General features: G+C 48.5%; 8 protein-coding genes across 8 annotated transcripts; 6 read left to right on the forward strand and 2 right to left on the reverse strand.

Moving 5' to 3' along the window:
- The first annotated feature begins 3,880 nt into the window (after window positions 1-3,880).
- C8Q69DRAFT_458087 (hypothetical protein) lies at window positions 3,881-7,191 on the forward strand. Its single transcript, XM_028629959.1, has 9 exons — window positions 3,881-4,312; window positions 4,402-4,456; window positions 4,509-4,549; window positions 4,607-4,784; window positions 4,836-5,319; window positions 5,368-5,429; window positions 5,477-5,896; window positions 5,946-6,472; window positions 6,539-7,191. Exons 1-9 carry the CDS (start codon window positions 4,192-4,194, stop codon window positions 6,883-6,885), a joined length of 2,235 nt encoding a protein of 744 aa, XP_028487854.1. The 5' UTR covers window positions 3,881-4,191; the 3' UTR covers window positions 6,886-7,191.
- Window positions 7,192-7,557: 366 nt separating this feature from the next.
- Window positions 7,558-9,066, forward strand: C8Q69DRAFT_485342 (dienelactone hydrolase family protein; the record flags this gene model as incomplete). The annotated part of the gene is made up of 6 exons (XM_028631823.1): window positions 7,558-7,618; window positions 8,010-8,093; window positions 8,151-8,302; window positions 8,406-8,657; window positions 8,738-8,849; window positions 8,912-9,066. 6 exons carry the CDS (start codon window positions 7,558-7,560, stop codon window positions 9,064-9,066), a joined length of 816 nt encoding a protein of 271 aa, XP_028487855.1.
- Window positions 9,067-11,173: 2,107 nt separating this feature from the next.
- C8Q69DRAFT_163123 (putative export control protein CHS7-like protein) lies at window positions 11,174-13,087 on the forward strand. The gene is made up of 8 exons (XM_028625691.1): window positions 11,174-11,382; window positions 11,440-11,566; window positions 11,647-11,682; window positions 11,779-11,875; window positions 11,934-12,021; window positions 12,085-12,178; window positions 12,235-12,568; window positions 12,727-13,087. The coding sequence occupies exons 2-8, from the start codon at window positions 11,537-11,539 to the stop codon at window positions 12,942-12,944; spliced, it is 897 nt and encodes a 298-aa protein (XP_028487856.1). The 5' UTR covers window positions 11,174-11,382; window positions 11,440-11,536; the 3' UTR covers window positions 12,945-13,087.
- Window positions 13,088-14,740: 1,653 nt separating this feature from the next.
- Window positions 14,741-15,484, forward strand: C8Q69DRAFT_163195 (hypothetical protein). Its single transcript, XM_028625692.1, has 3 exons — window positions 14,741-14,945; window positions 15,039-15,202; window positions 15,272-15,484. The coding sequence occupies exons 1-3, from the start codon at window positions 14,849-14,851 to the stop codon at window positions 15,341-15,343; spliced, it is 333 nt and encodes a 110-aa protein (XP_028487857.1). The 5' UTR covers window positions 14,741-14,848; the 3' UTR covers window positions 15,344-15,484.
- Window positions 15,485-15,742: 258 nt separating this feature from the next.
- Window positions 15,743-16,886, reverse strand: C8Q69DRAFT_458115 (bladder cancer-related protein BC10-domain-containing protein). Its single transcript, XM_028629960.1, has 2 exons — window positions 16,619-16,886; window positions 15,743-16,550 (listed from the first exon to the last, which is right to left on the reverse strand). The coding sequence occupies exons 1-2, from the start codon at window positions 16,633-16,635 to the stop codon at window positions 16,073-16,075; spliced, it is 495 nt and encodes a 164-aa protein (XP_028487858.1). The 5' UTR covers window positions 16,636-16,886; the 3' UTR covers window positions 15,743-16,072.
- Window positions 16,887-17,007: 121 nt separating this feature from the next.
- C8Q69DRAFT_163207 (hypothetical protein) lies at window positions 17,008-22,025 on the forward strand. Its single transcript, XM_028625693.1, has 3 exons — window positions 17,008-21,421; window positions 21,495-21,683; window positions 21,739-22,025. Exons 1-3 carry the CDS (start codon window positions 17,234-17,236, stop codon window positions 21,898-21,900), a joined length of 4,539 nt encoding a protein of 1,512 aa, XP_028487859.1. The 5' UTR covers window positions 17,008-17,233; the 3' UTR covers window positions 21,901-22,025.
- Window positions 22,026-22,897: 872 nt separating this feature from the next.
- On the forward strand, window positions 22,898-24,021 carry C8Q69DRAFT_458118 (HAD-like domain-containing protein). Its single transcript, XM_028629961.1, has one exon. It carries the CDS (start codon window positions 23,026-23,028, stop codon window positions 23,740-23,742), a length of 717 nt encoding a protein of 238 aa, XP_028487860.1. The 5' UTR covers window positions 22,898-23,025; the 3' UTR covers window positions 23,743-24,021.
- Window positions 24,022-24,094: 73 nt separating this feature from the next.
- On the reverse strand, window positions 24,095-26,119 carry C8Q69DRAFT_458119 (putative tRNA-specific adenosine-34 deaminase subunit Tad3). The gene is made up of 3 exons (XM_028629962.1): window positions 25,819-26,119; window positions 25,672-25,723; window positions 24,095-25,585 (listed from the first exon to the last, which is right to left on the reverse strand). Exons 1-3 carry the CDS (start codon window positions 25,931-25,933, stop codon window positions 24,235-24,237), a joined length of 1,518 nt encoding a protein of 505 aa, XP_028487861.1. The 5' UTR covers window positions 25,934-26,119; the 3' UTR covers window positions 24,095-24,234.
- Window positions 26,120-26,838: the final 719 nt, after the last annotated feature.

Below are 26,838 nucleotides of genomic sequence, written 5' to 3' on the forward strand. Positions count from 1 at the left end.
GTCAATCCTCCATTGAGTGAGGTTTCTGAACTGGGTCCAGTCGTGGATGTTGTGCCTGTTCTAGGTTCAGGGGTTTCTCCTGTACCTGCTCCTGGCGTTGCTGGGTGCTCTGTAGATGTTGATGTTGAGCTGGCCCCTTTCTCGGTCGTTGGATGTGCGGTAGACCATGCTTCGGTGGCTCGAGATCCGGTTCCAACTCCAACTCCAGGGCCAGTTTGAGAAGTAGAGGTTGAAATGGAAGTTTGGCTTGTCGATGTAACACTGCTCGTCTGTGTAGTAGATTGAGACGATATGGTATCGGATTGAGAGGCTAAGATGGATGATGAGGAATCGGGAGATGAAGAGGACGGAGGAGAAGATAGAGAGGTGGAAGTTGTTATTGAAGTCTGAGTTGAAATTCCATCTGTTTCTGCCGAGTGTGATGTAGATGTGGACTCTGTCGATGATATTGAAATTGTGGATGAAGAGACAGATGGTGATGGTTCTGAAGATGATGTTGTAGTAACTCTTATACTAGATTCGATAGAAACTGTAGATACTCTAGTATTTGTGGTACTATACGTATCTTGCGCGGTAGTTGGTTCAACGCTAGTTTCTGTGGTTGCTGGCGTTGGAGAAGTTGTCATGCTAGGGGTGAGCGTACTTTCAGTCTTGCCTGTCTCCGTGCTAAGTGTGGTATCTTTCGACAACGAAGTAGCAGCCTCTGACTCCGTCGCAGCTGGTGGAGAATTCCCAGACTGAGGTGTGGGTTGAGATGGCACATTTCCACAGAAATCAAGGAATTGCTGGAACTGCGGCAGGATACCACCAATGGTAATAATAGCATCCCAGTGAGACTCGACACAAGAGTCACACATATCCAGCTGTATCTTAAACTCAGACCCGTTTTGGCATAACATAGGCGTTTTCCCCGTCTGTTGTGCTTCAACCATACAGTTATTGCACTGGTCGAAACATAATCCCGGGATTATGGAGGTGCTATATTGCCTCTTCTTTTGTCCGCGCCTTCGTTCCTCCTGTCCGTTCTCGAGACTGTATCCATTTGGGAAGGCGAAAACGCCATAGTCAAGACCAAACTCGGTAGGGTTCAGGTTGAAGTATCCTGGTGACACAATGTATTTTTCTGTCTTGTTGGAAACAGGGTACTGAGGCGCATGGAGGGGAGGGACAGGTATGCATTCCTCCGGACTGCAATAGTAGGTATCTGCCGGAGGACCAGCTTCGAAGTTGCAGTTGCCGTCGGCGGCTGATTTCTTGGGATGGCAAAGGTATCCTGGTGGACAACCCCACGTGTAGTCTGTTGGAAGAGGGGTTGGTGCCGTGTATGTTGGGTTGGTGATGCGGCTTGGACAGATAGACAAAGTATTTGACGATGGAACTGCAACCGTGGTTAATCGAGGGTATGCTTTTAATTGGGAACTGACAGTCTTCACTTACCAAAAATAGTCGATGGTGTGGGAGTAACCACACGCACAGTAGTTTTAGCAGTGGCTGTTAGACGGCCGGCAGACGATGTAGGTACAGCTAAAGCGGCGCTGGCCGAGACAGGTGTTGTCCTTTCGGATTGAATTATTCTGCTTGAGGGCACAATGCTGACGGAGCTTGGTGATATTACCGGTTTAGGTGCTTCAGATGCAACAACAGTGGTAGTGCTCTCTATATGACTGAGAGTGCTATAAGGCAACGTAATCGTAGTTGTGCCTTCTACCGACGAAGTCGAATATCGCAGGACCGTTGCCGTTTTGGTCGTCCTGGCGGTCACTGTAGTTGCTTCACCGGATAAAGTGGTACTAAATTTAACAGTTGTAGTTAAAAGGGAAGTCTGAAAGGTGGCCGGTATGGTTTCAATTGCAGATGTAGGAACGAGTGAAGTAATGGCACTCGGAGAAGTGGCTCTAGTTGGACTTGGATGGACGGTAGGATAACGGGATGTCGATAGAGAGGGTATGACGGACATCGATGTCTTCTCAGATGGAGAGATGACAGAATGTGAAGAACTCGATGCTGGAGAAGTATGAGGTATACTGCTCACAGACTCCGTATGCCAGTAAGAAGTAGAAGTCGTTTCCTGATAAATTCTATAGTCAGAGCCAACTAATCCAGCCAGGCTACGTGAGATGGATCGCTTCCTACCGTCGATAGTTCAGAAGAGATTGGCAAAGTTGTTGCAGTCTAATATATACCTAATTATTAGCTACAGTACCTCTAGAATGAGGCCCTTCTGGAATCGGGAATTGACAAGGGCATCACTTACCGACCAACTGCTGGTATAGGAGTGTGTGCTTGTACTAGCAGATTCAGTACAACTACAAGGCGCTGTAAATGTGTCCGTCTCCCAAATTGTTGTCACAGATTCTTCTCCCGTCTCATACAAAATATTTTCAAACAATAAATCATCTAACTGCGAAACTGTGTATTGTGCGCACACAACTGGCACAAGGAAAAGGCCCAGAAACAAAATGTGCCGCATCCTTGTGATGGATGATCAAAGAATACCGCTCAACTCAATTCGAATACTTTTAAACGAGTGGCACTGAGCGGTGAGCAAACGAATGTAGGACTCAAGATGAAAGATCAATGTCTAAGAAACCGAAAGGAGAATCTTGATAGATTAGGGAGACACAAAATCTACTCAGGCTGATCAGGTTGGCATGTTTTTATTCCAGTATTGGAACTATAAAAAGAAACCGAATGCGAAAAGTGCAATTACTCTGAAGCAAACATAATCAACTTGAGAATCTTAGCAAGGCCATCCATGCTGATGATCTGCCCAAGTATCTCCTGGTGGAGTTGTGAGCACGCAGGTGGCCCGTTCATATCAAAATTTGTATTTGATTATTTTTTCCAACACACAACTGAAGACGACCGTTTACCTCTACCTGAATCATCCGGCATTCCATAGTGCTACTATTTCAGTAACTTGTGGCTTGCTAGCTAGTTATTTAGACGATCTACCGCGAGGATTATCTGCAGGAATTTTCCGTGCGATTCGAAGCATGGCTAGATTTCCTTGAACTCTGTATATGTACTTAGCTCTATATGGAGTAAGTATGGTGAATTGAGACGGGAAGATCAAACAAGTTGTGTTCCTTTCAGACTTCTGGAACTAATATAATCCCTGTCGAGTCTAATTTCCCTTTTGCCTTGACGTGTTCCCGTGAGGCAGTGACCTATCGACGGCTTCAACGCTGATCCCTGTGCTGAAAGAAACATTCGAGCCACTAACCATTATGGCAGCGCAACTCGATGGTACAGTACTTCCGTAGCACGACGAGATACCATTTTCGGATACACCACTCGAATAACACTATTATAGCGTCAAGCGGTCAGTCGAGACCTTTACGATTAGCGAAGCGCACTGAAAATTGAAGACTCGAAGATAGAGTGATCACCATGCCAGGAGCGAGAGAGAGAAAAAAAAGCCATAAGGTGAAGTTACCTCTGTAGACAAAGACATCTGGCTCTAGATCCACACTACCAGCGCCTCGATCGCAAATTCAGGGGAGTTCCCTTTGACCAAAGGAACTCAGCAAGGGTCCATCATTACAATGGAGATCCACACAGGCCGTCCCGGCCAGGCTGGATGGATGGCCGCATCGAATATTGCGTATGGCCAAAGCTAGCAATATCTTTGTACTACCACGGAACCTGGGATGTATACGTTGTATTCTCCTGCACGAGTCCTTGTATTTCCCGTGCCTAGCAGTACCTTTCCGAGACATGCACTCGAGTGAATGTACCGCAGAGTTCTCGCCACAGATGACAGGTCCACAGTGGCTCGGTCAGTATCTCTGATTTTGCCTATGACTCTCCAGCATCTCCTGGGCAAGTGCATTGGATCAGCAATGGTCTGTCTCCTTGAAAAGGAAGTAAGGTATGTAGTTGTGCCACTGTATCTCCAGGACAATCCGTTGTGGCAGACAGTCTCGCTGAGAGATCGGCAACGTAGCCCGTTCAGCCTCGACGACATTCTTAACTGATGGTCTGACTTGGTCTATCAGAATTATTCTTCCTTTTCCGCTGATTCTGCCTGGATATCGCATACTGCAGGTTGGTGGCATCGAGTGTATGCAGAAAGACATTCCAAAGTCGTGAATCAAAGGTATTGTTAGACCCCATCTTCTTCTGGGGCTCACCAATTGTCTGAAGTGCCTTGTGAAACACTTTCACCATAGTGGTTGATCCGATCACATGGTAGAAAAGATGCTGTTTTTACTTGCAAGTATAGCTCTTATGCTATGCGACAAGGGCGTTGCCGTGGGCTGGGAAAACAATGTCAATATCTCCATATGTAACTGGCAGCAACTTAGAGGTGGGTACACTCTTTGGCTTTCATAAAAACTCACAACTTCCAATTTTTCACTAGAATCTGGGGTGCCGCTGACAAGCTTTGTATCTCAGCGAACATAATTCGAGATACGATATACCTGGATGGAGGGTCTACGTGGTATCGCTAGTACGTTGGGAAGAGTTCACAGCTTGTTCGAAACAACGCTAACATACCGAAGCGGAGAATCTGACGGACAATGGGGACAACTGGTCAACGACGGTAGCCATCTTCATCTCATCAAATCTTTCTTTGGGACAGATATTGATCTGACATTAGGAAATGTACACGGACTGCTCTACACTCTCAATCTCGGGCTACCATTTGACAACACAACGAACCAAACCGGTCTTTTACAGAGCATGGAAAAAGCAGGCAGTTCAGCGAGCAACAACATTGCTCCCAATTACAAGGACGGTGTCATGTTTGCAAACGATGATGAGTTCATTCTTTATGGGTAATTCAGACAACGGGTCTATACACAAAGGTTATTGCTGACAAACGAAAGGGGACTCGCTCTTTTTGAAGGTTTCGAGAACGCACAGTTGCCAAATCAGATACTAGGATACGAAGCAGATCAATGGGGCCCATACAGGGAGTCCTGGAGTCCAGGCTTTCTACAGAAAACACTGCCAAATGGTGCCACTCGGTTCGTGACTAACGGCGCTGGAGTTTCAGTTCCCAGTGAGAACCTCGGCTTCTATTTCAGCGGCATGAGAAGCGAGGACTGGGGGCTTATTGCAGAAGGAGGCTTCCCAAATATTACCGCAAATGTCACCGCGAATACTCTAATTTCAGTTAATATGACCACGATGAGAGATGAGAAGTGGGAGAATGATACCTTGCCAGATAATATCCCAGCCAGAGCCAACGCGGAGCTTGTATGGATTCCAGTTTCTGAATCTGGGGCCTTAATCGCCATGGGAGGCGTTACTGACCCGGAGGTCCTCAATCCCTCTCGCAGCCTTACGGAGGAACAAATGATAGCTGCCGTATGTTGAATCCCTTGGACTCCAGACTATATTCTCACCAGCGAGTAGAACAGTTCCAGTCGAACCTTTATGACTAGCCTTCCAGTTTATGATATTGCGAACAAGAAATGGTAAGAGCTTCTTGTATACGAAAGGAACAGTTACTAACCAGGCCTAGGTATTTGCAAAATACAACAGGCGATATTCCACCTCAGACAGCATCCTTTTGTTCCGTGGTTGCCGCAGCGCCAGACAACAGTTCTTACAATATTTACATATACGGAGGGTACAATGGTGTATATGCAGAGGATCCCCCTTACGATGACGTATACGTCTTGTCAGTGCCATCTTTTACTTGGATTAAGGTGTATTCCGGCCAGCAAAAACATGCTCGAAGTGGACACAAGTGCATAAAAACATATCCAGACCAAATGTTTGTCCTTGGTGGTATATTTGAAGGGGACTCCACTATTTGTCTAGATGGTGGTTTTATCCAGGTCTTCAATCTGAATACGCTCCGGTTCCAAGACTCATACAGCCCCGAGCAGTGGAATGAGTATCAAGTGCCGTCTATTATCACTGATAAGATCGGAGGAAAGTAAGTACTTTCACATTGTATCTATCTGGATTGCAACTGACTTCGCAAGTGCCAATGGAGCGGCTACAAAGACGGCCCCGGCGGCTTGGGCTGACGACAGCCTTGCCACGCTATTCTCGTCCAAGTACACAAAGACTATGCCCACCTATTATCCTTATGCTTTGGTCTCAAACACATCAACACCGACTGCTACTTCAGTCACTCCCACAAAGGTGCCATCTCCTTCAAATTCCCACAATCCATTGCCTGTCTGGGTCGGCCCTGTCCTTGGGGTCGTTCTCGGATTCATTGTCATAGCTGTCCTTGTCGTCTGCTTACTCGTCTATCGATGGCGACAGTATAAGAGGGCTCTTGAGTCCGGAGACGCCAGTCACGGAAGTACCCATTCCCACGTCCTCAACTGGATGAAGCACGGAATGCATATGCGGCATTCGAAATCCTCCGTACCTGCTGTTTCTGAAGTCGAAGCGAACGAGAAACATACATCCTATGGATTTTCTGCTGGAACCCCTGCTCATTATGCAGTGTCCCCAGTCGCAACAGAGGCGAGTGGTCTGCCTATACATGAGTTAGACGGTAAGTGTCGGTATTATTCCTATATACTCTAACTCAGGACCCTATACTTACGGTGGTCCTCCACAGCTGCTCCCCAAGGACGATTTGAGCTCGAGACTCCGCACAACAGTCCTATAGAGAGTTATTTTACGTCTGGTCGTCACTATAGTTCATCTCTCGACAGCGTCGTCATGTCAGGTCAACACGACAATAAAAGTCCTACGGAGTCATTTCACTCTTCTGAAGGGAACTCACCGACAGTGAGAAGCGGCATTCAGCGCCAGACGAGTGATCTAAGCTCACCCCTCTCGGATATCTCTGAACATCAATCGGAGAGCCGACCTCACTCCCGAGACTCGTCTGATCACTCAAATGAACTGGTCAGTCCGCTAGCGGTTATTCCACGGCTTCGAATTAGTCGACAGCAAAGGTAGTATCGCAAGTACAACATACAAAGCAAGCGTGATAAATATCATGCAATATTTACCCATTTTAGATATATAAATGGGTCACATGCGACTGTAAGGATCAGATCTGATTTGGACTCCGGTTGTTAGAGAACAGCCAGAACACAGTGAGATCTTTATTCACATTATTGGATTATTTCTAGTAACGATTTTGTGATATCATTTTTTTTATGTTAGTTACATGTATAGATCGAAAAAAAAGGAATGTATCTCCATGTCAAGTGATTCAGATCTCGGTGATAATTCTATTGGGTTTGTTATATAAATACTGCGAACTTAAATACAAGCGCTGCAGAAGTGCGTCTTACTGGCCTCCGAACTATAAAATCGAAGCTGTTACCTCTATCCCCCGGCCATTGAAATTATCATTTTTTTTCTCTCTTTTCTTTCCGTGACCGATAGAGACACTGTTCTGGGTATTATTATTCTCGAACGCAGGCGATCATTATTACCCCGAGCCGGGAGACCCACATGTAAGTAACTAATCCGCGGAGCTTATGTACTGCTTCCCCTCCAATTATCCCAAGAACTTCAGAACTCAAACTCTTAATGATTCTTGTCAGCATCACCGGCGCGATTTCTCGACGATATTTACTAGCCTCAGTCTCACTCCAAGGATAAAAGGAGATAAGAGCCAAGATGTTGATTCAGGAATCCTACCATGATGTTCCCACGAAAGCTGATGGGGAGGGGACTATGCGTGAGTAACCACCGATTCTATTGATACCAAGACCTCTTGTTTGGGTACTGCGGCGATATTATACATGCGTGATGTTTAATGTCGCTGTGGGTGTTTTTATTTTATTCTTAATTGAAGTTCGACGTCATTTTGGATGAAATGGTAGGGAAGGAAGGGTTCATTATCTGAAATCCCACGACTGAAACTACCACAAAGGGCTGTTTTCATCAGATCATAATTCTCTGCTTTTCGAAGCGATTTCTGTATTTCCAATTTTGGACAATCGAACCAATCAATGCATGGTGGCAGCTTGTCCAATTGCGCAAAATGTTTGCTTGCTATATTGGATCATGGCCAGAACTGTTGCAGGGGTAATCATCAGTTTATTGACTGTGTCTTTACTTGCTTGCAGGGATCTATGTTTTCCATCCCACCATCCCCGGATACCCCAAGGCCCGATTTCCTGGTGTGGTGGTATTCAGCGAAATCTATCAGGGTAAGTTCGATTCTTATGTTGGAGCTAATACCATGACAGCAGCTGATTCATGCACAGTGACGGGTCCTGTCTCTCGCTTTGCGCGCCAAATTGCTGGCCAAGGCTACATTTGTGCGGCGCCGTCGAGCTACCACGAGTTCACAGGACCGGAACCCTTGAAGTATGACGCTGAAGACACCGATAAGGGAAATCAGTGGAAGATTTCCAAGGTACGTGGCGGAATCATGGTGCCATTCAATTCTTCTCTGAGCAGTAAACGGCGTTAAGAGCTGGGTATATAGATCATACTTTCCTTTACTGATGTGGAAGTAGAAAATCACGGCTTACGATGAGGACGCTTCTCTCACTGTGGACTATCTCTTGTCGCTTCCGACATGCAATGGCCGTGTAGGCGCAACTGGAATGTGCCTGGGAGGCCATCTAGCTTACCGGTGCGCCCTTGACCAGCGAGTCAAAGCTGCCGTCTGCTACTTTGCGACAGACATCCATAGCAAGACTCTTGGCCAGGGGAAGAATGATGATAGTTTGGAAAGGGCGGGAGATATAAAGGGAGAACTGGTCATGGTGAGTATTCTTGCTGTTGACACTCACAATGGCATCAAATCAAGATCGTGGCGGATGATCGATCTAACCGTACTATGCAGATCTTCGGAAAGAACGACAACCACGTTCCTCCCGAGGGGCGTGACCTCATCCGAAAGGTGCTGCATGAGAAGGGTGTGCTGTTCAGCTTCTATGAAGTGGCATGGGCACAGCGTAAGTTATACTATACCCAGCCACATACTAGTTGCGTGATGCAGAACAACTGACTTGAATAGATGCGTTTATTCGGGACGAACTCAGCAAGGGCCGCTACGACCCAGCCATCAGCAAGGTGTGCTTCGAGATGCTGCTGGAGCTCTTTGGCCGTACCTTGAAGCTGGATCTTGGTGATCATGACGGGAAGGAGCTCAAGATTGAAGATGTCTGCTAGTTCGTCCATTATTTTCAGGCCAACAGTTGTTGGACCCATGGTTCACGGGCGTAGTCGGTATGCCATAAGACGACGTTTCAAGTGGGCGGAAGGGATAAAGTGACCTGAAACGAAACGATTCCTCACACCAGGAGGCAAAATATCGGGACCCGTTCCGTAGATGGGCGGTGAATAGAGTATGATCCTTCATCAGAAGCACAAACGCCGGCAGCATCATCCCTTACATGGGTCACTGTTCTCGAAGCCAGCATCGAACAATACTGTGGCTGGGGACTGAGAAAGTATGTACATACTGTATGGTAGACTAAACCGACAGAGTGTTTATCGTATCCATCACGTAGCCATAGGTAATAGCCAGTCTACTGCAGTCTGCTGTATGTATGCCATGCAGGATCTGAGCGCAGGGATGCACTACACTATACCATAGACCAATGGAGATTATCTACTTCGTAACTTCGTAGACTCCTGGATTAACCATCTTTGGGTCTCCATATTCGATCGAGTACACGGGCCGGTGGAGACCCAGCCTCCGTCGCCAATTTCACCGCTCCCGCGCTATGTCGGCCATCTCGCTGGTTGCAACAACAACATCATCATCTTAGGTCCCTATCAATCTGTCAGAAAATCCTGAGAGTCTTGCGACCCACGATTGTTTTGTCGGTTTCCCGCGATTTCTGTGCTCACTGCTCACAAACAAGACGTTCTGCGGCTTTCAGGGTTGTTGGGGAGCGTAGAGCAAGAGCCGGTTTTGGGCCGAGTGATCTACAGATTCTGGCATCATAGCGTCCCCCTTTGATATCCGGCAAAGAAGACAGTTGTGGCTGTCAAACGTCCACTGGGAAGAGTACTCGATCTAGTAATTAGTATGGAGGCAAAGACGAACAATTCAACTCAACTCACCGCTGGCCAGAGGAGCGATGTGGGTCTGCCCTGCAAGGTGGCAAGCTGTGGGTGACAGAGAGCACGGCCAGAGGAATTGATAGAAAATATTGGGGCAGTTAGTGTGAATAATGATGTTGTTTTCAAACGAGGACCCCATCACCGGCCATCCTGCTGGTTATTGCAGCGGGCCGCGAAGGAGGAATTCTCCAGATTCTGGCGGAGAGAGTCTGGTCGAGTGCCATGCTGTGGCTGGCCCCTTGGCGGGAGATGAAAAGAGAGATTCTCATTATTATTATTATTCTCCTGGGCTAACCAGCAAATCCCATCCGATTTCTCGACGCCAGAACGGGCTGCTACCCCGGGCCGTTTTAGGGCCGTGATATGTGAGCGACCAGCGAGTGACGCAGAGAATTGGTTGGTTGACCTGAGGGGATCCCGGCCAGACTTCAATTTCCCCTTGTACATGTAGTACATAAGTACATACAACTGATGCTTTGGCGGCTAGTCTAGTCAGATTACTGGGATTCCGCTGGCGGCAGAGTTGAATAATAATGAGTGATTCGAGGGCCTTTACGGATTCTGTGCCTGGCGCCCGCATAGGCTGTTATTATTATTATTATTTTTGTTGTTATTATTATGATCGTGACCTTTTTTTAGAGTGGAGAGAGCTTGATCGGACATGGCAGACCATGGAACCGACGAGACAGTATATCCACAATCCCCAGCTGGCACATAGACAGTAGAAAATAATTTAATTCAAGCCCGTACTGTCCACTAAAACTCCTTGGTCCACTCTCTCCAGGACGAGAGCCTCTTGTCCGCTGCGCCTCATCCGGCAATTGTATTGTATTTGTCTCAGTTGCAAGCAGCACCACTTTCGTTTTGATCGCAGACCCAGCCTTGCCCTCACTCTACTCATGAGCCGGACGATTCAATTCAGGTCTTATCTGGGCCGTTCAAGGGACTTCCTCATGGTCATATAGAAGTGATAGACCAGAATTGAACTGCACAGACTGATTAACTTGGCCTTAGCCCAGCCCCCTGGCGATCCCGCGGCATTCTTGCGACGTCTGGTCCATGGACCGAGCCCTCTCTAGCAACAGTCTTAAGCCGAGCCTAAGATAGCACCGCTAAGCCAGGGCCACCTCCCCGCCTGATTTGCCAGCCTTCGCCAGGGCGTTCTGCTGCTGTTCTCTCGTTTCCTGTTTGTTTAACAGGGCCGTGCTGCTAAAGTTGGAATTGGCTTGTTCGGACTGTCGTGGTCGCCGTTCGTTTCTTTCAACGTCGACCAGCGTCGGCCGTCGTCTCTGGACCCCCTCAGGCCTTCATCCCAAACGTCCAATTCCCTCAGCGCTGCGCAAAGTCGCTCTTTCGCGTCATTCGTTTCCTAGAACCTCTCGTGCGATAAGAGGTCCTGAACTAGTAGCACTGGAGGTGTGGGAAGTCCTGCTACTCGGTATACCCGCGACGGGGGGTTGATCGTCGTCCCAGCGGATCAAAGGAGAGCGGCGACCGCCCATCATCTACGGACATCGCGACCACAATATATCATCGCCGGAGTTAATAGTCTTTCTTTACAATAATAATCATGGGTTCGACCCAATTCGGCAATTTCCATGTGAGTCGCGACTCGAGGACCGCAGAACTAGTCCGATTATTCAAGTGATAGGGCTGACCGCAGTTCCCTTTTGTTGACAGGACTTTTGTCGGGATTCTACGTTACCAATATGCAATGTACGTTGACCTCTTCTCATGAACATACGAAACAATGCGAATTCTCGCATGTACAAAGGAAATTGGAGGTATCCGATATTGATATGTGGGAAATAGATATTTGTTGCGAATAATCAACCGCCTAACCGTGCATATGGTGGCTGTGCTCTGACGGGAATCGATCTCAGCGGAGGTCGCTATCTGGGTAATCTGGGTATGGTGCAAGGTCTCGCGGCTTTCGAAATGGACAACGGGAAACTGATATCGCGCAGGGTCAATTATTCTGGCATTCATCTCGATACTAGCCTCCATCTTTCTATTATGGCGATCAGAGCGGAAAAAGGCAGCGGTGGGCAGAAGGTACAAATATCGACGCCACACCGATCGACCATGGCGCGCACACTGACGGTTACACCCTTACAGGGAAATGCAAATATTTTTAATCGGCTACATAGTAATTGAGATTTGTGAGATCTTCACGGTGGGAGCTTTTCCACTTGATTCTGCTGTCCGAAAGGTCAGTGATCTCGCCAACTTTCGATGAGTCTTTCTTTGTTTATTGACATTCTCCAGGGCTTCACCGCGGTTCACGTGGCAGCGATCACAGCAACGTGCTGGATTCTTCTGCTTAACGCCTTGGTCGGCTTCCAATTCCTTGATGATGGTACACCGGCTTCTATCGGTTTATTCCTAGCTTCAGCCGGCGTTCTCTTCATCGGCACCGGTTACATTACGCTTGATACTGCCTTCAGCTGGACAGGTCATTTTGATTCGAGTTACCATGGACATAACCGCAATATCGCGCTTTACGTGCTCTATCAGTTATTCCCGCTGGTTTGCCTCGTGTTCTTCTATGTTCTCGAGTCTGTACTTGTTCTCCGAGTCCTTGGGGAGACTAAGCCTATGAGTATGTGCACCATCCCGACCAATTCTGATCTTGGACATGATTTGATGCGCATGCTTTTTCGCGCACAGTCGCTCTGCTCGCGTGAACCTGTCTGACCCATTGTTCCTATCGATGCGCTGGACTTAATAAGAAGCTTGCTAACGTTCAATGCTTCATAGTATACCTATCTCTCGCTGGTCTCCTATTTGCCATCGGCCAAATCTTCGAATACGTGATCAGCACTCATCTCTGTCAGGCATCTCACGGGAAAATTAATGGTGCATTGTTCGAGACTTTCTTCACGTTACTTGGCGTCGTGACTGTCTGGATCTTCTGGAGCAGTATCACGGAAGACGACTGGCCGATGCCTATCACCGCTGGGGGCGGATACACCTGATCGAGCCAACCCACGTAGAGGGAGGAAGCGATCAGGTTAATATTTTGATTGGGGGAGAAAATCGATACCATATTCTGCCCGGGTTTGCGTTGTTTTTGATTTTTGGCTTTTATTCAGCAAGTTTCGATTCTGCCGGCTTTCTGCGGAAATGCCTTCCATTTGATGCTCGACGCTCTCGTTTTCTGGCCTTAGATGTCAGATGCATGATTTTCTGACTTATAGTCATCTTACGTCTACGCAGGAGACCTTCAAAGAGGACCTCCTGTAACTGCGATTATGCTGCGATATGATACCAACTACCTACTCACGTTGTCACGTTATTACGCCTCACTCACGAGAGCTATCTTCACCACTTTACCATTCATGCCTCTCCAACGTCATGTTATACCCTACATGTCATCACTGTCATAACAGTTTTCTGTCACATACTTATCATCAATATCCAGAGACTCTCGAGGAGAGAGAATTAATCAACAGAAATTGGAATCCATTACGATTCAGCATCTTTTCCATCCTTGTTATTATCCTATGCGGGCAAACCAATTCCTCATTCATGTAATATAAGAAGCTGATGATCCAGGTGAGGTATGATCTATGTGCAGATCAGGTCCTGTGATAATTGGTAGTATAAAAGCACAGGCTAGATTGTCTAGACTGTCTAGACCATCAACAGTCAACGCCCGGATGGACTCCCTAGTTGAATTGTAACAATGAATGACAAGTCTCAAGATTGAGCTAGCCTGATCCGGGATACGAAGTGTGAGTGTCCAATGGCTAAACAACGTCGTACCATCAACCGGATCAAGGCACTGCTACAGAGCAGCGGGTATGTCCTACAATGTCTGGGCCTCGGCTTAAAAATCTTGCAGAGGTTAAATATCTGCCACAATTGATACCTGCGCTTGCTGGAAAATCTACCAATGAGACCCAGAATTGTGATCAATTGAAGTGTCACCCAGTTTCAGCTGTAAAGATGGATGCACCTGGGCAATGTCACCTGGATGGCTCATGCTCTTATCCGCCGCCACACATATTGGACATGAGCTTGGCATACTTTATTTTGTAATCTCATTATTTGCCACAGTACTCCGAGGGAGTACGTGGAAAGTGGTTGTGCAAGGCAGATAATGTTCACCATTCAACGATGTCTTGCTGTCTGCATTGCAGACCCCTGAGGAGCCGGGGTTCTATGCGTTGATGAAGGCAAATAGTCCCATCGAGTCTTCCGGTTCCCCTGGATCTTGTTGAAATATCTTCCTCTCATGGATAAATCGGCACCTGAGATCTCTTGATTAAGTCTTTTTTGGAATAGCAGCGTCTTAGTTATACAACCATTATGGGATGTTTCACTGTCATCCCGATACCCTCAAGGGTACGTGTTTCTTGACCAATCTTTCTTCAACAAACCAACTGCTATCATAATAGATGCTGCTCGGCTTCTTACGGGGATGGCTGAGTGATCATTAGTCTTCTAGTATATTTCACGTGAAAATGTCGCGCAGAAGAGGCCTCAGATGTACACTGCCCAGACGATAGGGATGCAGACATCCAATTGGGTTTATGGATGGTTCCCATATCTTGGTTTCCTCGACGTCCTTGTGCATCGCAGGCTTCAGAATCCAACCTCGCCACTTCCTTGGTATTTATCAGATGGTTTCACGCTGGTCCACCTCTGGGAGGACAAGTAACTGTAGAATTTGCCATGTGGTTACACTTTCCAACCAGAGCAGATGTCTTCAGGAGAGGCACCTTCCCGATATACAACGGCCGTGTCTATATAGACCTGCCCAACGACCTCCTCTTGTCCTCTTCCATCTCTCTTTCCCATCGACTTCACTGAGAACACAAGTCACTAGAACAGTCAAATACACCTCGTTTAACAATTGAATCTACCACCGGGGGAGATGTATCTGAACCTCTCCAAGCTCGCCCTCGTGGCGCTAGCTGGGACCTCCGTCACTGCTGCACCGAGTTCAATCTCTGCTCGTGCTCCACCCCAAGGTAAGAGATGATGCCTTTTCCAAAAGCAATAACACCTAAAACTCTAAAAACCGATCATGCACACTGTACTAACCTCTCGTACTTTGATTCTAGGAGCGGATGTCGTCGCAAAGGCGATTATCCACGCTACTCAGCAGAGTCAATGTAACGTGATCAACTGCGCATCTGTCATTGCTGGGGCCGCTTGCATTGGACTCGATATAGCAAATGAGGACGCAGCAGGTGCTGTGGGATGTGTGGTTGGAGGAGCCCAGGCAGTATGTCCTTTGCTGTCTTTTGGAGTGGGACTCAGAGAACCAGATAAGCTAAACATTGATGAACCATAGATGTGTTCGTGCATGGACTGTATCGACTTTCTGGCGAATTTCCTCACTAGCCACAACATGTGCCCTGGATAAGCCGAGTTAAGGACTGCGTATACCTTCTCTTCGAACGGAGATAGTACGCGCCGGTAGAAGGGATGGAGGAAACCAAGGTCTCAAGTATGGCAGGAAGTTTTATTATAGTACTTGCAGTCATTTATTCATGAGCCCGTCAGCCATCAAACACGAAACCAGAATGGAGCTTTGTACTTCCGCAATAATCGATTTATCTTTGTGGTGTCCTGCCATACCTTCAATGTCCCTAGCACGTAACTAAATCACGTAGTTGCCAGCAAAGTCCGACTCCTGCGTAAAGTCTCAAAGATCTAGAGGAATCTCATTATCAAGCATAAGGTGGAGAACACGTTCCAAGATGTTATATGGTAAGACATACTTCTTAAGAGGCCTATTGTGAAAGCGATTAGGCTGATACTTCGGCTGTCTTTGTTGGTGTATTTCATGAGAATTACCTTCGTAAAGCGAAACTATGATATGATATCCAGATGCTTTCCCAGCCTTGCAGCTGCTGTAGTGAATTATATACATGAAAACGAGTCCAGTTCCCAGGGCAAATACCACTGTCTTATATGCGTCGCAATGGTGATAGAGTACCGTTGAAGTGCCACAGCCACGAGTGCCGAAGGAGAAGCTCGCAAACATACTAATGCCAATTTAAAATATCAATGCACTGATGACAACGCAAAGTGGCTATCCTGAACCTACAGCGCTAAATCAACGATCGAAAAAGCCCCAATACTTTGCCCCTTATAGTCGCACTTTAACGTCCACACAGGGCAAGGTCCACTCGCGCCGTCCCAGTAAACTCCGCAACCACTCCAGCCCCATGCCTGTCCATTCTTCCTGCCTGGTCTCCACGGTACCGTTGGTGAATCCTTTTCTCGCTTCCTCCAAGGCCGCACCAGCAAGCGCCTTTGTTGTAGTGTTTACTGCCTCTATGACATAGCGCGCAAAGCTCTCGTTTCCAAACTCCACCTTGTCCGCTGCTATCGACGCATTGCTCGGTACCGTGTACGTAACCGGAGAAGAAGCGAAGCGCGGAGAGAACCAGTCGCCCCGGAAATCGAAGAAGCAATGGTCAGACCAATGACATGATGAGAGGAACAGTATCAGCAGGAGAGCGGAGCAGTAGATGCAAGGTCGGTGGAGGATATATGTGACCGTGACAAAGGAGATGATGAAGAGCGGAGAGGCGTTGGTCGGGATGAAGAGGAGGGGTAGCCAGCTGGAATCGGTTGTTGTTAGATTTCTTTCAAAGATAGTTAACCTGCTGCGTTTGTCATCGGGACATACCTCCTGAGACAGAACATGCTGGTCTGGATTATGTGGATAGGAGATTATGTAGGTGTCTGGCGAAGCAGTCGGCGGAAACTTGCGCAAACAGGCAAGACCAAGTATGGCTTCTTCCGAGAAGAGAGATTACCCGTTGGGTTGGGGCCAGATGTTTCTTCAAGAGAAGAAGAATGATCTCCTTAGTGTAGAATTAACTAGTAGATGATTAATCATGAGATGCAGAATCCGTTCTGTTCTCGTTTTAGTAATGACGACGATCGGCTTTCAGATGAACGCAGTGAAGGCGGAACGGCGCACCCGCAGCCACACTCACAGGCGCAAGCGCCCGCCGTAGCCCAGCCACTTTCTCTCTGCCGTCACTGCAACCCACCGCGAGATTTCCTCTGTCTCGTCTTTGCCAACTATCAACATCAGTCTGATTGCCACATCTGACCAGCCGTAGGCTGCTTCTTCCTTTCCTTTTCTTATTGCATTTGCTTTGTATGAGCTGATTGGGCTCTGTCCTGCTTCCTTACTGTCGCATTTTCTCTAGAGATTGCTCTCGAAAGAGAGCTACAGATTGAGTCTGAGCTTGGATATCATTTCACGGGCGCCCCTACAAGGCGAGTGACAGAAATGTCCACCCCAAGTGATCTCCAAGCTCTGTTTGCGAGCATCAAGCCGCGTCCATCGCCTTCTCCTGCGGTTCAGGGTGCACACCCATCGCAATTCCAGCAACCGCAGGGCTTGCGTCCGCAACCTTACGATGGACAGAGCTTGCCGCATCCGCGCACTCAGCAGCATGGATATCACCACCCTTCGGTGTCTTCACCTCTCTACAGTCCCGTGCCTGGCAATCATACTCCTCCCCACAATGGCTCGGATATAATCAGTCCTGTTGCAGCTACACCAAGAAGTCAACAGCAGCAACAGAACGCAGACCGTACAGCTAGTCTTTTGAATTTGCTCAAGTTCGGACAGAACGCTCCCCAAGGCGCGCAGCAACAAGCTCCTGCGATGGGTTCTTTTCTATCTGGTCCTCAGCAGCCCCAGGAAACTGGGCCTGCAGAGCCGCCCAAGAGAGGCCATACGAGAGCTATCTCTGCTTCTGACTTGGTGGCGTCGTTCATGGCAAAGCCGGGACCTGCTCCCGAAACTCCTGCCCCTCCCCCAGAGGCTGGTCCCAGCTTCACTGGGCCTGCAGTCACTGAGGAGAAGCCTGAGACTCCGGCTGCGCCCGCTGAAACCACGCAGGACATATTACTCCGATTGCTCAACCGGCCCAAGCCTTCACAGGGTTCTGAGGGGGGGTCAGTGAAAGAGACCCAGCAGTCACCGGCTGCTTCCACCCCTCTCAGATCACCGCGCATTGAGACCCCTCCTGCTGAGGAGACAGCTCAGCCCAGCAAGCCGTCTGAAGAACCAACTCCGGATAATAAGGACGCGCGTATGCACGTCTTTGGTTCAGGTGAAAGCTCTGAAAATATTCCTTTTGACGTGCCAAAGCCATCTGTCCCAAGCAAAGATACTATTTTCACCTACGTCAATCCCTTCGACCAACTCGCTGCTGCCTCTCCCAAGAAGACCACCCCACAGCCGAAGTCTCGTTCTCGCAGTGGAAGCCCTGCCGTTGACTCCATGAGGTCCAAGAGAGATACCTCACGTACCAAGGCTAGTCCAGCTACTACTGAGAATGTTACCGACCAGTCGGCTACTGGTACTGACGAGAACGTGACAATTCCCGCTCAGAACCAACCTACGGTCTCGGAGGCACTTGGCGAAGTTGCAGAGCAGGTGGAACGGGAGGTTGAGGATGCTCTTGCCAGAGCTTCCAACGGAGAGCCTCAAGCAAAGAAGGATATCGAAGATGAACCGAAAGCCGCTCTCTCTACGCTTGCCAGTGAACTGCAGGATGCAGCCAAGGATGTCAAGGAAGAGGTTGGCACGGATGCTCTCAAAGATAGCCTGCCGGAACCTGTTGCGGAAACCGTGCAACAGACGATCAATGAGGTAGCTGATGGCGCGCTCGCTGACAGCTGGGAGAGCGTCGAGGAGAGTCCAGAGAAGGAGGAAGAGCGTGTTGTTGAGGTCTACAACTTCCCTCTCAAGCCGTTCATCTCTATCGCTGTCAAACCTCGTGATAAGAAGCTGGCACGTCTCCGTGACGATGGTATCATGGACGTTGCTCGCCTGAAGAAAGATTTCGACCAACTCGACCGCTCTCTTACTTCGGCAACATCGGAGTATATCGTCTATGCGCTAGCTAAGAATGGAGGATTGAGAATAATTCGTCAGGATGATGGAAGCGACAAGCAAATTTTCCGCTCCACCCGGGACCGCGTCTTCAACGTTGCTCTTTGTACCACTGCGGCGAATGCGGCTCCCTCAAAGGAGCAGGCCGTTCTCGCAATTGGGGTGAGTGGCACTGTCTATTGGTCTACAATCTCGACAGAGGACAAGGACCTTTTTGAGTTGGATGCTCTGGAAAGTGAGAGTCTTATTTTCCCGCCGTATCCGGCGTCTGACGAGAATACCTCTGGCGGCCAGCTGAAAACGCGTGCCAAACGGAGCTCTCGTCACCCGGCGCTCTTTGGAATCGGTCGTGGTAAAAACATCTATGTCATTAAGCCTCGGGCGGCAATGATAGCCGAATATGGAGTGTCAGGAAACCAGCGTGTTGTGGACACTGAAAAGTTCTTCAAGGAACGCGCTCTGAAGATCTCTACTGGTAAGGCAGGAAAGGATTTCGTATTCAGCGAGGACGATACCGTCATAGCGTCTCTCGACAAGACCGGAAGACTCAGATTCTGGGATATCCGTGACATGCTCGACAGAGAACCTCACGCTGCTGCTCCTGCCGAAGTTCGCGTTCCTCTCAACACGTTCGTCACTGGATCTCCGGCTGAGAAGTCTTGGCCGACATCTGTGCTTTTTATTGATAAGCTGCGTCCCTACGTCAAGTCCACTGCTCTCCGCTACGTCCTTGTTGGATTGAAGCAGAACCATACGTTGCAGCTCTGGGATATTGGCCTTGGGAAGGCTGTACAGGAGATCAACTTCCCTCACGAGAACGAATCAGATGCTATTTGCAGTGTGGCTTACCACCCTCCCTCTGGCATCATTGTTGTTGGACATCCAACCAGGAATTCGATCTATTTCGTTCACTTGTCGGCTCCCCGCTACAATTTGCAGCCTATGTCTCAGGCTTCGTTTGTGAAGCGTTCCAACGAAAAGGACGGCCAGTTGCCCAAGCCTGAATCAACTGCTTGCTTGAGCGGCATCCGCGAGATCTCGTTCGCGTCTAAGGGTCAGCTCAGAAGCTTAGATCTTCTCTCAATCAACAAGACCCCTGGAACCCCTCGCGGCCCTGAAGATAACGGGCTGTTCGAGTTGTACGTGATGCATTCGCGGGGTGTGACCTGCATCAATATCAAGAAGGAAGACCTTGGCTGGACTAATGACAACAAAATCGTTCGTCCAGTGGATGCTTTGGAGGAAGGCCTCATTGAGATATCAGACCTCCAGACTTTCCCCAGCTACGTCGCGGATGAGCCTTCAGTTAACGGAGATGCCACTGCCACCCCTAAGATCTCCGCCAGGGATGTCCCTAAGAAGACGGCTGAAGGCCTCCTTGGCGAGCCTACAGCGCCGTCTCGCAACGAGTCCCCTGCTAAGGCTGCGTCCAAGAAGAAGTCTATTGAAGAATCTGAGACGACAGCAAATGGTGTCGAGAAGGCTGAAAAGAAGAAAAGAAAGAAGGCTGCTGCTAGTGAAGCAGCTGGTAAAGTGAAGGAGACCAACACAAAGGTTGCGCCATCCCAGATCCTAAGCGAGCCTGGCCTGGAGCGCCGCGCTATTTCTCCACAGAAAGCAACGAAGGACTCGGGCATTGTCCAGAGTCCCTTGAACGGTGCTGAACCTGTTATGTCTCCGGCCACGATGGCTACTATTCCATCTGCAAGCGCTGACTCTGCAACTTCGGGCGGATCGATCACTGTCGGCATCTCTAGTGATTTCCTCAACAAGGAAATGAAGAAGCTTGAGAAGACTGTGTCAACCGAGTTCTCAAAGAGCCTTAGGCACGAACTCGAGGATCTTTACAAGCGTTTCGATGACGACAAACGTGCGTGGGATGCGACTGCTACTGCCAAGCAGGACCAGCTGTTGCAGATTGTCTCGAGCACACTTTCTGACAAGATCGAAAAGAATCTTGGACGCATCATCTCGAACAGCATTCAGTCTGAGGTCATCCCTGCCATCGTTAACGTCACGTCTGCCACTCTGGGCAAGCAAGTTAACGAGACGCTTGGCCATGCCATCCCTCGTGAAGTCCGTCAAGTCCTCCCAGACTCAGTCGCCCGTGCTGTCCAGAAATTCGACATCACGAAAGTCGTTTCCGACGTCGTTTCAAAGAAGCTCTCTTCCCAGGTTGAAGGAGAGTTCTCTCGAGCTGTCCAGGGCAGCATCAAAAAGATGGGAAGTGATATGGAACGCCAGATGCAAGCCCAGATGAAGCATTATGAGATCCAGCGTCAGAGCGACTCTGCCAAGATTGAGCAACTAACCGCGCTTGTCCGGGGCTTGTCTGACACTGTCGCATCGATGGCTGCCGCTCAGAACAGTTTCCAGAACGAGATTCTCAGGCTTAATCGTCACATTGCTTCTCGTGACACCGAGGAGAATAAGCACCGCTCCCGCCATGTCTCGTCTGCCTACTCCGCTGCTTCAAACGACATTCCCTCCGCCAGGACTCCGGAGGAGATCGAGCTGGCTGAAATTGCGCAGCTCATGAACGAGGGAAGATACGAAGAGGGATCAGTGAAGGTGAGTTCCCAGTATTTTTGTGGCTTTAATAATGGATTTTGGGTCAGTTGCTGACAGAGTGTGTTTGATGCAGTGGCTGCAATCTTCGCAGCAAGCGGACCTGTTCGATAACCTCTTCGTTCGCTTGAACCCTGCTTACCTGACGGGACTTTCTCCGATCGTATCATTGTCGGTTGGCGTCGCGGTTACATCTTCGCTGGAGACGAATCTGCCGGAACGCCTCTCTTGGCTCGAAGTTGTCTTGCAGACTGTCAATCTTCATGTATGGCTTATCATCTTTATTTCATCTCATTATTCGGTTACTGATTCTTCTGTAGGACCCGGATATTCGTGAAGTCGCTCCGAAGATCATGGATATCCTTATCCAACGTCTTGAGAGCTTGTACATGGCGATTGCGGAGAACGACCCGCACAATCCTATTCTACGCAAGATTCCACCGCTCTCTCGTCGTGCTCGGGAGCTTCGTGGTGCCCACTGAAGCCCTAGGCCGACCTGAGAAGCGGTTGAATAGTTCCAGATCCCTATTTCAGGGGCTGGTTAAAACATCTTTGGCCTGTATTTGATGTGTCACGATACGGATGCGAAGACGAGATTCGGAAAGCTACGTCTGATAAACTGACCCGGTATGATCTTCCGGTGTCATATTCGGTGGAGATGATATGTACCCTTATTTGCTTTCGTGCCTTCTAGTTATGGGACTTTCTAGGTCCTGATAAACGTCTTGTACTATGTCAGTCACGATCTTTCGGGCTGTATTTCTGTCAGCGATGGATTCGTTCCGGTCACTGCTTTTGCCTCTTTTCCAACTTGCCTTGAAACAGGAGAGTTGGATGAAAAGGGTATCAGCAAGACACCGTTTAGTCCTGAACTGCTTGCGACACAGTGTGACGCCTCAGTTTCTCGGGCACGATCCAGACGCCTTTTTATTAGTTACTACTTGAATTCACATATGTTTCAGCAATAATAATGTTCGTCCTCTGTCAATGACGATACTGTAACCGTTGATCTAGGACTGGGTCTTGACTTGAAGAAGTTCGTGTAGAATTTGATGTTTCTGCCGTGCATGTAACCAAGTGTATTCTATGGATTTTCCCTCAAAGCATTTTGCGTTTCCCAGAGTGCACTTCGCTTCTTCATTTTGATGTACGTTAACAGTTCTGCCTTCAATGCGCAGTAGTAATCATCGAGATCCAGGTATATTTGAAGCGCTATCCCACGTCAGTTTGCGTATGCTGTGGCGATTTCCCTTTGGAAGCGTAAAGCACATGATTGATGGTATGGGTTGGAAGCAATGTCTGAGCGCATGGCACAGCCTCTATCTGTCAGCATTTAATAGGCTTTATAAACAGTACATTCTTCTATGACACACTACTGTAGGGATGACTGGATATGGTATCCTGTCATGCGTAAGCTTACCTGGGCGAGCCATACCTATCAGGGACCCCGATGCGGCAAACAATTGTAACCTACCTAGGTAACTAGTTATATCTCTACCATACTTCCATCGCTTCTTCCAGTTATTATCAAAATTAAATCCTCCTCCCAATCTAGGACTTTTCCCATCTGCTTCCTATTTCTCAATACATTCTACACAAAACCAAAAATGCCACGCCTCTCCGACTACCGTCTCCTCTCCTTCGACGTCTACGGCACCCTCGTCGACTGGGAAGCCGGAATCCTATCCGCGCTCCAACCAGCCCTCTCGCAAGCCAACGCGAACTACACCCCCGAACAAATCCTCACCATGTACCAAGCCCTAGAAAGCGAACAGCAAACAATCACGCCCGAAATGCCATACTCCCAACTCCTAGCTACGATCTATCCCCTCCTTGCGCAGAACCTCAACCTACCCCCCGCAACCGAAGCCGACTGTCGCCAATTCAGCAATTCAATAGCCCACTGGCCCGTCTTCCCAGATACCGTAGACGCCCTGAAACGACTCTCGAAACAATATAAACTCGTCGTCCTTTCCAACGTCGACCGCGATTCATTCGCCAGGACCAATGCGGGGAGTTTACAGAATTTCCCGTTCGATATGGTCATCACCGCGCAGGATGTGGGGGGTTATAAGCCTGATTTGCGCAATTTCGAATACATGCTTGATGCTGTCAAGAGGGAGTTTGGGGTTGAGAGAGAGCAAGTACTTCAGACGGCGCAGAGCCAGTTTCATGATCATCAGCCTGCGAAGAAGGTGGGGGTGAAGTCGGTGTGGATCGTGCGGCCGGGGGCGATTATGGGGAATGTAGGGGAGGAGATTTATGATTGGAAGTTTGATACGTTGGGGGATATGGCGGATGCTGTGGAGAAGGAGAATAAATGAAATAGATGAGATTGTTGTTGTGGTTTGAGTGCTTCTTCTTCTTCTCGTGTTGTTGTGAGTAGATAGTATTAAGTAGTTGAGATCCACTTTCCTGTTCAGGTGGTTGTAAGTGTCAGATAGCAAGATGAGCTTCTCCGCTACTATTATATCCAGGCTACGTCTAACTACCCTGAGCCAGTAAATATGGCAACGCAAAACTCCGCATTTCGAGAACAATTGGATCTTGCCATCCAGTTCCAATTCCAATTACCTTTTATTTTTACACGTACTTGAATCCACAATCGACTTCATTGGCAGTAGACGGACGCATGGTTGATACAGTTTTCGAGCTACAGGTGTATGGAAGAACTTTCTCGATGTAGATTCCTTATGCGCCGCTATCTGGCGGCCAAACACTCTAACAGATGAATGATTAATGTACAGTACATCAATACTTTTTCCCATATCGAACAATCACTTTCACCAACGCCGATTTATGCCAGTGGTATCTAATCAAGCATGAAAGTCAACCTGCTTCTCCGGGCTAACAGTTTCTTCGGAGTCCTCGTGGGTATCATTTTCTATGAACTCAAAGCCCAACGCGCGCCAGTTTAGTTCTTTGCGCCAGTGAAGCCCATAGTAATTCCTCTCTTGTTTGGCTTCTTTATTCTTATTTTCTCCGTGACCTGGTGATTGCTCGGCGCCAGGGCTGTCCAAGACTGGACTGACAACAGGTTCGGATGCTAAACCGCCGACTGCCATTCTTCCACTCCGGGGAAAGACAGTAAGTCTGAATCGTGAAAGGAGCATTCCCATGCAGCAAGAAAGACATGGTTCATGTGTAATGTAGAGATCAAGTCCCGTGCAAAGGTAGCCTCCAAGAGAACGAGGGCGAATGCGGGATTTGGCTGGTTCGCCCGTGGTGGGGTCTGCTGAGAATGGCGACGGAGAGTACAGGATAGCTTTCTCGAGCGGCGTCAACGCGACTTTGTCCGACGCTGGTGTAGCTGCTGCGTTTTTAGATGGAGGCTCGTCCTCCTCGCGTGGTCTCTTCCCGGCCTTCCCTGACGCCGGAATAGCTGATGAGTCCCTAGGAGACTCTTGTTCCTCGCGTCGTCTCTTCGCAATCATCTCTGCGACACGCATCAGAGCGTGAAGTTCAGGTCCGCCCTCAAGATCAGGATTGTAAGTCTTGCTGGCTGGATTCGGCCCACCTTGACTGCATTGGGACTCCTGGAGAGATGGTTGTCCTCCTTCTGGCCTTGAATATCGTGCATCTCCAGCGACGGCAACAATGGCCTTTGTCCACCCAAGTTCATCATTCTCATCAATTTCAATCTCCGGGTCGACCACGACAGCTCCCACTCCACGACCTCGTCCAGACTTTTCTGCCTCAGCAGCTACCATTCTCGCCAGCGCAAGGTAGTGGCCTGTTTTAGATTGTATAGATGCACGCGTCTTGTTAAGTATCGGTGGTGGCGGCGCGACCAACGCTCTTTGTGCCGCAGGGTTGAATGTCACTGGCCAAAGGGTTCGCGACCATTGTTCTGCCTGGCGCTGATTGAGAGGCGGCTGAAGTGGGATGCATGTTGATCTGATCGGAACTGTAGGAGGAGTAGATTTAACATCAGACGAAAGAGACAAAGGTGCATAAGGCGCTAGTAAAGCTTGGACGGTTTCAATCTCAGGCAATGGGCCTGGGATGATCACATAGATCGTCTGCGGCGGAGTTTGCTGCACAGCATCCCCTTCGCTGGCAATAACAGACGCTTTGAGATGCTCAGGCAGATTAGCCCGCTTTACGAATCGACGCAGATGTTGCAGTGGCAGCGAAGGATCTTTAGGGAAAGCAGCGTCAAGGACTCTGTAGATGTGCGCGGATTTATCAAGTCAGCCTGATGGATTGCGGAAGCTCCCAGAAAAGGAAAGATGATCAGGATCAACACGAACTTGGTAACAGCAGAAGCACTCTTCACGTTGACTTCTGCGACATACGCGTCTCCTAAAATGACACGAGATCGAATCAGCGATCTAATGTTTCCCGAATGTACATTGCGCTCTGTTTGGTAGACTGAAAACGTGAGAACGAACACTTACCATATTCCTCGTTGGGCCGTGTTTCCTGAACAGTCTTGATATGTACCACCTGGCCCTTCAGAGGTTGGATACCCTCCAGCACTTTCAAGACGTCCGTATCCATTGCGCTGGCCATCGATATCGAGAGGGGTACAGATAACTAACTTGGCGGGGGAAGGAGAGGAAGAAGACAAGTCCGACACGGGTACACGCAACGTCAAGACATGGTTTCGATTCTTTCCTCAAAATAATGGATCCCAATGTCACAACAAAAGAAAATAAAAAGCTTAGCGTCTCCAAACGGCAGATAGCATGGTCAAGTGGTCGGAGTATAACTTTCTGAACGGTGACGTCCCTCCGATTTTGCTGCTAGCCCTAAGACGTAGACCCTAACTTTCCTATTTCGGCTAACCTTGAGGAAAAGTGAGCCAATGCCATTCGAGCACCGATTGAGTTGAGCTTTAACAGAATCACTGCGACAGTAATGCCTATAGTTCAAGGGTGAGTGCTGGGTAGTATTAGTACTCGACAATCTGATTGTGACCGCTTTATACAATTTAAATAGTTAATTGAGCTACAGTTAACTATACGATCCACCTATTTCTTCTATTTATGCTAAATCGGTCAAAACAGACGATTAAGACTGAGTCAAAGTAAAACTGAATCGCCTACATTATCATGCTTCAGCCAAGTGTACAACAAAGCACGATAGCTTCAAAGATTCTCGAACATAATAGACAACAAGTCTAAGGGCTAGTACAATCTTAGTTCATCAGGGAATTGGAAACAAAAGATATCTTAGAAAAGCAATAATTCATAGTTGTTGGTTTGTTGTGGCATTTTACGCACTACAGTTGGTACGATTGGGCGCACAGGCTTGGACTAGGGTTGACTGGTGGCGATGATAGGGCGTAAAATAGTCTCAATAGCAGATATTTTCCAGCATGAAACCCCCACAGATTCTTACACTTTGTATGCGGTGTGGCTTTTCGACTCTTTGAAATGATGTAATGCGCGGCTTATGGGGTCGATTGTTTCCGA

Source organism: Paecilomyces variotii (genome assembly GCF_004022145.1).
Source record: "Paecilomyces variotii strain CBS 101075 chromosome Unknown C8Q69scaffold_2, whole genome shotgun sequence".
Lineage (NCBI taxonomy): Eukaryota > Fungi > Ascomycota > Eurotiomycetes > Eurotiales > Thermoascaceae > Paecilomyces > Paecilomyces variotii.